The 8,887-nt window shown below is 36.4% G+C and overlaps 1 protein-coding gene across 2 annotated transcripts; it reads left to right on the top strand.

Moving 5' to 3' along the window:
* The first annotated feature begins 469 nt into the window (after positions 1-469).
* On the top strand, positions 470-7,655 carry LOC141721865 (uncharacterized). 2 transcript variants are annotated; one of them, XM_074525005.1, is made up of 16 exons: positions 472-883; positions 1,357-1,478; positions 1,573-1,661; positions 1,749-1,784; positions 2,062-2,146; positions 2,982-3,024; positions 3,101-3,201; positions 4,000-4,064; positions 4,169-4,665; positions 4,754-4,841; positions 4,951-5,109; positions 5,279-5,844; positions 6,422-6,557; positions 6,638-6,706; positions 6,811-6,936; positions 7,113-7,655. In XM_074525005.1, the coding sequence occupies exons 1-16, from the start codon at positions 678-680 to the stop codon at positions 7,224-7,226; spliced, it is 2,502 nt and encodes an 833-aa protein (XP_074381106.1). In that variant the 5' UTR covers positions 472-677; the 3' UTR covers positions 7,227-7,655. The 2 variants fall into 2 exon arrangements, with proteins under 2 accessions (XP_074381107.1, XP_074381106.1); XM_074525006.1 differs by lacking the exon at positions 7,113-7,655 and having other exon boundaries at positions 470-883; positions 6,638-6,749.
* The last annotated feature ends 1,232 nt before the right edge of the window (positions 7,656-8,887 follow it).

The raw sequence follows: 8,887 nt of genomic DNA, 5'->3' as shown, positions 1-8,887 counted from the left end.
TTGGCAACTAGAATCAACTGCCTGCAATTTTTGACGAGTTTTTTCAACTACATGCGACTTCAAATCAATCAATAAAACTTAGGTAGTTGCATATCTGGTTGATTTTGGCGGATTCCGTATATTTGCAAAAAAAATCAGAAGATAATAAAATCGCAATTTTTTTAAAAAAAAATAGTATTTTTGGAAAATTCCCTTAATCCGGGTTTTTTTAGTAATATTTTAATTTAAGACCATACCCCATAAAAACCAGAGCACGAGCACATTTTACTACAGTGCCTATCAGATTGTCAGTAGACAGTAGTTGTGTTAAAGTCAGTATGGTGCAATTTTCTAACATTCACCGCTGCACCAATCACAACAAGACACGTAGACATAAACCATCTCCAAACTTCACTCAATGCACCTACATCAAATCACTAAATCTATCTCTATATATAGCTATAGTGATAGATAAATGTAGTACATATACAATGCCTTGTTAATTTAAAAAAACAGAGCAAACAACAATAATTGTAGGTTCCAAAAAATCTTCTTAACCTGTCCGTATCTCTCGGAGCATTCCCACATTTCAGTCCTCTAATTCTTTGCCTTTTCTTCATTTTTTACATATCAGAAAAAAAAAATTACATACATTTTTTTATAGATTTTTAGATACAGGGGAGGTTGCAGGGGAGGATATGGAGCAGAAGCATCTGTATCTATCAGCATTGAGTGTAGGGGTTGGTGTAGGACTTGGATATGCATCAGGACAAAGATGGAGTGGAGCTTCTAATGCTCCCATTGCTGGTGTTAATGGTGATCAGATTGAAATGGAACTTCTTAGGCTTGTTCAGGATGGTAAAGATACCAAGGTCACCTTTGAGGACTTCCCTTATTATCTAAGGTATGCTTTAGTTTCTTTCGTTTTTTAACGAGCAGAGGTAAAGTCTGCGTACATCTTATCGTTCGTAAACCTCTTTGGTTTTGTTGATTTTGTACATTTTATTAGTTAGTTAAGGTCTGCGTACATTTTACCATCCGTAAACGTGTTTGGTATTGTTGGTTTTGTATATTTTATTTGTACATGGGATTGTTTATAATTATTAGGTAATCTCTGATCCAAAAGCATGATCTTTATCTATGTTTTGAGTCTAGCAGATGTAATTGTGAATAATTGGACAAGAATGTGTTATTTGTATAATTTTGTTTATTTGAGATTTATATAGTTGCTATGATGGAGAGACTTTTTGATTTTTTTAGGTTTTGTAGGAGTTCTAGACAACCAATCTTTGGTAGGGATTTATAGGTTTTTAATGTAAATTAGGGGAGTAATTAAAGGCTATGGTTATGATATTGCTTTGTTGATGACAATGACAGTGAGCGAACGCGGATGTTGCTAACTAGTGCTGCTTATGTTCATCTTAAGCACCTGGATGTTTCTAGGCACACCCGGAATTTGTCACCTGCTAGTAGGGCTATCTTGCTCACAGGGCCTGCTGGTATGCGATTCAAATCTGTATTGATATTGAACTTGTAATCAAAGTAGGAATTTATTAATTTCTCTTACTTTTTGCCTGATTACGTCTTTTGAAGAACTCTACCAGCAAATGCTTGCAAAGGCTCTGTCACATTACTTTGAAGCAAAGTTACTATTGTTGGATGTCCCCGACTTCTCTATGAAGGTAAATATGACAGCTCTAATGTTTTTCCCGCGTTCAGTTCTTGATATGTGATTGTTTGCTAATTCTTGTAATTGGATTTATTTACAGATGCAAAGCAAGTATGGCACTTCTAAGAAAGACGCTGTAAGTACTATTGTACTGCCTACATTTACTTTTCGTGTCAAAAACTTTTTATCAACCACCAAAGGGCTTTTGCCTCTTGCTATAGTGGTATTGCCCTCACCCTCTTCGGCCAAAATAAGTTTCTGAGTTAGTATCTCGATTGAATAATGGCCAGGACATCAAAAACTTCAAATTAAGTGATTTGATTTATATACTCTTTGCACTTGAGACAGTAGGATTGACATTTTGTGTCGTGGAATAAATTTAGAATCATATCCTACATGTATACTTGCTGCAGCCTATCAAGAGGTCCATCTCAGACATGGCTTTGGAGCAAATGTCCAGTTTGTTTGGTTCCATCTCAAAACTTTCACCAAGGGAAGGTACTGTATTTAACCTATACTAGATGTGACATATCCTCTTTTAGCCGTGTCAAGGGTATTTTGCATATTCTTCGTTAATTGCAATAGAATTTTAGGTACCCAGATGGGGATATTTTGTCCTTGGCCCATGAGGGGGAGGGTGCAAGGAGCCTTGCCGCAAGTCTATATGGTCAATTTAGTGGCTTTTCCTAACAGCTTAAGGTTCTAGGAGGAGATGGTTATGTAACAAAATTGTATGAGCCTTTCAGCAGCGTATAATCATAATTTTCATCTCTATTTGTTTGACATGGATTTTGTCATGTGTATGTTCTTAACATTATCTTTTCCTTTTTGGTATGACTCAAGGGTCATTTATCACTAAAAATCATTCATTTTCATCCTATCCCCAGAAGCAGTTAAAATAGTTACCACAAAGTGGGTACATGCCTATATATTTTGAGGAAGACACAAACTGGAGACTAATTCATTTCACAAGTAACTGCCAGCTTTTGATGGTTTTATATGTGATAAAACAAGACAACGGATACCATATTTTTAAATTCCGGAATGGTTCTTTTTATGTGATAAAACAAGACGAGGAATACCAGATTTTTAAACTCCGGGAATTAGGTGGTTCAGTATTAACGTAATATTACCACAGAACCTAAAAAAATCCTCAGTCATCTGTTATTTACGTTGTAATGATTGTCAGTTCTTTCTATTATTAGCTAGTTTATTAAAATTAATTCGTATTTGTGTATATGGGATCGAGTGATTATAATTCACATGCTCACTTAAGAACATCTCCATTCCACATAATGCTTTTTTTTAACGTGATCAATTAAATTTGTTGCAGGAACACTGAGTAGGCAAAGCAGTAACCTGGAAGCTAAATTGAAGTATGTTTAATTAGATTTTTTTTTGCAAATTATGAATAATGTCATTTGAAATTAACTTAAATCTTTTACTTTTAAGGAGTATGGAAGGCGGCGGGCAAGCTCCTCCAAGACATCGTAGAATTGCCTCTATATCTTCAGATATGAGTAGCATTAGTTCTCAGTCTTCTGCAAATCCAGGTACTTACACGGAGCTCTGTTTTGATAAACTTCATTGCTGGATAAGAGAATAAGGAGGCTAATTGTAATAATGATACATCATGAAAGAAACTATAGTGTACCGAAGTTGGTACAACTAGGACAAAAGTCATTTTTCTAATTCAGGTGTGCACCTTTTTATATCTACAGACAACGTTTCCGATAATCTACAGTATTTAAGCTCATTTGGGACCTTTTCTAGCACATTTATCGAATGTAGTTATCTGGAAGCAATTTTTCACGCTGTGCTGAAATTTATATGACGTGCATTAAAGTGGAATCTTTGAACAATGGTTTGTCCCAATAGATTCTTGCTAGATGTAAATCTTTATTTTTAATACTAACCTATGAATTTTTCTACCTACTTCAATTCAACTTATTGCTGGAATTTTGAATTCTTCCAGTTCCAGCTACGCCACTCTTTGTGGGAGCTTTATCTATGTTTTGACATCATGCTCTTAGTCTCTTACAAGAAGTGATATTTTTTAAGCAAATTCATCACATATTAACATCTCAAGTAGTTCTAAATTTTAGTTAGCTGGCCCTAAGATATCAGATGTCATGTCAGAGTTTTTAGGAGAACTTCTCGAGATTATAGAGAACTTACAAAGCTATTTAGCATTGTAGTCTTACTTCAAATCTATAAGGTGCATATGTTTATTATGTGTGGTCATTTACCTGACTTTCGGACATGAAGTTTCATGATAGACTCTATTCAGGTGTTTACTTTTCATTTGGTAACTTTACTTTCTGATTTTAGATTCTGATTACTTATTCTAGGTGCCTCAAAGCGCATCAGCACCTTGTCTTTTGATGAAAAGGTTTTTCTACAAGCGCTTTACAGGGTACTTACCAGATATGTTCTCTTGAGTTGTCTATGTCAAGTTTTACGTTTGGAACTTTTACAACCCCATAAAATGCTGACAAACAGTTGTTCCCTATACCACAGGTTTTGGTTTCTGTCTCTAGTAATACAGCCGTCGTACTGTACATCAGGGATGTCGAGAAGCTTCTTCTCCAATCTCCAAGGCTATACAACTTGTTTGATAAAATGTTGAAGAAGTTATCCGGACCAGTTTTACTTCTTGGTTCCAGGATGTTGGAGTCAGAGGATGATACCAGAGAAATAGATGAACGGCTCACTTATTTGTTTCCTTACACTATCGAGATTAAGCCTCCTGAAGATGAGGGTCGTCTTCTGAGCTGGAAAACCCAATTAGAAGAGGACTTGAAGACAATACAGGCTCAGGATAATAAAAATCATATTTCTGAGGTACTTGCGGCAAATGATCTTGAATGTGATGACCTAAATACGATCTGCCATGCAGATGCAATTGTTCTGGGCAATTACATTGAAGAAATTGTGGTATCCGCAATTTCTTTCCATTTGATGAATAATAAAGTACCAGAATATCGGAATGGGAGGCTTATCATATCATCACAGAGGTAGACGCTAGTTTTTCAAGATTAAATTGTTTTTCATTTTTTAACTTTTACTAAACTCCATGTATTTGCCCTTTCTTCCTTTGTACAGTTTGTCACATGGGTTAAGTTTCTTCCAGGAGGGTAAAGTCAGTGGCAAGGATAATTGCAAGCTGGACACAAATGCTGAATCTTCTAAGGTATTTATGTACTCATCTACATATATTCCTTATGAACAATTTTGGAACATATGGACTTTTTATGTTGATTTTAGACTTACACATGTTCCCTTGTTTTATTCAACCTTAGGCACTTACAGCGAAAGAAATTGTTGGTGTAAAGCCTGAATCGAAGTCGGAAAACCCAACAACTGAAAGTAAAACCGAGGTAGAAAAATCAAGTTCTGAGGTAGAAAAATCAAATTCTGCAGCAAAGAAAGACAGTGAGAATCCTGCTCCCCCAAAACCGGTGAGGCAAATTATGTTTTCTTAGTTAACAGGGATATAAGGATTCTGGATACTGTTCTTTATAATAATGATTATGTATCCGAATTTTATCTGGATGATCACGTTTAGGACATTAGATAATTCGTGACCTCAACGTACGCCTAAACTTATTTACTATGATGTGCTTCCAGGAAGTTCCTGACAATGAATTCGAAAAGCGTATAAGGCCAGAGGTCATTCCAGCTGATGAAATTGGGGTGACATTTGCAGATATTGGTTCATTGGAAGAAACCAAGGAATCATTGCAGGAGTTGGTCATGCTTCCTCTTCGAAGACCAGACCTATTTACTGGTGGCCTCCTCAAGCCTTGTCGAGGCATTTTACTCTTTGGGCCTCCTGGTACTGGAAAAACTATGATGGCAAAGGCCATTGCCAGGGAAGCCGGAGCAAGTTTTATCAATGTATCAATGTCGACAATCACTTCAAAATGGTTCGGGGAAGATGAAAAGAATGTCAGAGCTCTCTTTACACTTGCAGCAAAAGTTTCTCCTACTATTATTTTTGTAGATGAAGTAGATAGCATGCTTGGACAACGAACAAGGGTTGGTGAGCATGAGGCTATGCGGAAAATTAAAAATGAGTTCATGACACATTGGGATGGGCTTCTATCAAAATCTGGCGAGCGCATTCTTGTTCTTGCTGCTACAAACAGACCATTTGACCTTGATGAAGCAATTATTAGGCGATTTGAGCGAAGGTACGAGTTATAATCTTAGGTTCTTAACCCTATAATCTTAGGTTCTTAACCCCCAAGCACAGTGCCTTAATACTCCAATATCTAGCGAAAAGATAACCTGTTAGATATCTATTTTAACTATGCCATTCATAAATACTCTTCATCAGTCTTCTATTTTACTGGCCAGCACCTGCACCATCTTCAATTCACTAATCCTCGTCTCATTCATCACCATGACATTTAAACATTGTTCTTACATGACTAAATGAAAGAATAGAAGTTCTGATCTTTTTGTCTGAATTACGTCCCCCTTTGTTTTGTTATTATTCTTCATTTCAAGCTATAAGATTTCTGTTGAAGTTATTCAAGCAATGGTAATCAAGTAGATATTTAATCTCTTATATTTGATCTCTGACAATAATCACACATCTGGGCATCTATTACTTTTTTTAGTTACGAAGTTGATGAAATTTCATATTTTATATCCAAAAAAAATTCTCTCGCTTTTGCTATAAAAGACAAAAGAAGGGAGTATCTTGTTGGTGAATTTAGATTTTTCTAAACCTTTAGATTTTCTTTGTTTCACTTTTGTGAACAGAATCATGGTTGGTTTACCAACTGCGGAAAGCAGAGAAAAGATATTGAGAACACTTTTGGCTAAGGAAAAGGTGGACGGGCTTGACTTCAAGGAGCTCGCGACTATGACAGAAGGATATAGTGGAAGCGATCTTAAGGTTTGTGTAACTTCATAATGCTATTAAATTCAATTTCTGAAACCTAAATAAGAGGCTTAGCATTTACCTATCAAAAACAGATCTTCTGTACAACAGCCGCCTATCGACCTGTGAGGGAGCTGATAAAACAAGAAAGAGAGAAGGATTTGGTAATCTACTGATTTGACCTCCATACCTTATTTTTTCCTTCTGGTTCGTGCTTGTTTTGATGCTCTTTATACGTAATTGTTCTCAATCATCTGCTTATTTATAGGAAAAGAAGCGGAAAGCGGAACAAGAGAAGAATTCAGAGGCTGCTTCAGAAGAAAAGGAAGAAACTGAAAGAGTAATTACATTGAGGCCTTTAAACATGGAAGACATGAGACAAGCAAAAAAACAGGTAAATATAAATTTACTCTTGCCATTAACTTTGCACTCAGTTTGTTCACCCAAGACCTGATCAAACTTATGGGATATTCTTTTTTATATTGTGCATCCACAACTTTAAATTAATTCTTATGTTAATATTTGAACGGAGTAAACATTAACGCTAAAAGATCATCTATCACTTTGCAGGTTGCAGCCAGCTTTGCCTCGGAAGGATCTGTAATGAGTGAGCTAAAACAGTGGAATGATTTGTATGGAGAGGGAGGTTCAAGAAAGAAGGAGCAATTAACTTACTTCCTCTAAGTGTTCTCTTGAAATGTTAACAATGTCATGAAATGCATCAGGCTTTCTTGAGCGAGAGGCATTCCTGGAAATCTGGAAGCCTTGCGGGGAACTTGAGCCGATGGGAAGCTCAACCCTTCAGGTGCCATGAATACATGAATACCCATGCCATTCATAATTTTTATGGTGTATACATGGTCTTGGTATAGATAAATGTAGAGACATATATTAGGCCATTCTACCAACCGTATGCCAGTGTTTCGCTATGTAAATTATGTATAATGTGGCTATTGGAATGCTATTAAATGCAAAATTAGGATATTCATTTGTAACCTGTGTAGTAGCATTATGTAGGAGGGGAGGGTAGTAGATTGATTTAGTACTTCTGTACATTGTCTCCGTTTATACTTAACGTTACTGTAAATTATAATCTTTCGGCTATTGCAAAGTTTGCTCATATGCAGAGTTATATTTAGTTCAGCAAAAATACATTCTAAACTATTTTGTGACTTCATATGTGTATCTCGTGATTTCTCTGTATTTTGTGCTTATTTATTTTAGTATGAACTGTTATATGCCATGGTTGGTAGTAACACATGGCATGTTAGTATTGTACTGTAAACGAGTTGATTGAATTATGATACATGACTGTTTTTCTGTTTCTGGGAAATTTGATTATATATGTGCTATCAGTTGAAGTCATACTGCAACTGCAAGCTTGTCATGAAATATTTGAACTTTCAATTCTATACATAAACAAATGAACTACTACTGCCTGAGACACTGAGAAGCTGAGATACAGCTGGGGGGGGGGGGTCAGAAGACTGACATTTTTTCGGTAATCTGAGCAGTAAGCCAGTTGCATACCTGGCTGCTAGGAAGCACGGGTGCGGGTGCGGGGATACGCGGTGCGGGGATTCACGAATTCGTTAAATTTGAAAATATGGGGATTCGAGTGCGGCGGGATACGGTAAATAAAATAATATTTTTAAATATATATTATATATATCTGATATTTTTAATATATTATTATTTTTTTATTTAAGATAATTTAATATCTATTTAAATAAATACATAAAAATGATTCAAAATTCTCAAACTCAGTTGATTTATAACAAGATACCCCGGCTAATAATACCTGCAATTACTTAAAGTAACCATATTCTCTGCCTAACTCTTTATTATTTGTGGGCATGTGGCACATCCAACAACTCCTGCACTCGCCACTCAGTTTATAACAGTGTTAATATATTATTTTTACTACAAAACCGTGCCACCCATGTGAGTTGAGTGACATACCAGTAACCAAAATTCTACTTTATTGACTTTTGTTTCCTAATATAAGTACTAATATACATACGTCGACATACAATATATAACCCAATATAACCCCAATATAACCCTCTTATCAACTATGAAGAAGATGAAGACGTCCGAGAAAGAATATCGTCAAAAATCAAGGTCGGAATTTACAACTTCTACCACTGCCGCACCCCCTCTGCCGCACCCCGCCATGTTTCTGCCCTAAAATTCCGAGATACGCCAGGCGGCGAATCCCGTACGCACTCGGCCGCACTCCGGCGTACTCCCGCACCCCCGCACGGAGGGATACGTAGTTCGTCACCTAAGTGGCGAATCCCTGCTTTCCAGCCTGGCTGAGTTCAAATCCAGTGTTGTTCTTT

This window comes from Apium graveolens, chromosome 4 (genome assembly GCF_009905375.1).
Source record: "Apium graveolens cultivar Ventura chromosome 4, ASM990537v1, whole genome shotgun sequence".
NCBI classification, from domain to species: Eukaryota; Viridiplantae; Streptophyta; class Magnoliopsida; order Apiales; family Apiaceae; genus Apium; species Apium graveolens.
This window is presented reverse-complemented; position numbering and strand designations above follow the sequence as displayed.

Bases quoted from the DNA above. Each gene is read 5' to 3' on its own strand.
- LOC141721865 (XM_074525005.1), top strand. From the start codon at position 678: ATGGAGCAGAAGCATCTGTATCTATCAGCATTGAGTGTAGGGGTTGGT. The intron at 1,785-2,061 runs GTAAGTACTATT...TACTTGCTGCAG, and splicing joins GCACTTCTAAGAAAGACGCT to CCTATCAAGAGGTCCATCTC. The intron at 3,025-3,100 runs GTATGTTTAATT...TTTACTTTTAAG, and splicing joins AACCTGGAAGCTAAATTGAA to GAGTATGGAAGGCGGCGGGC.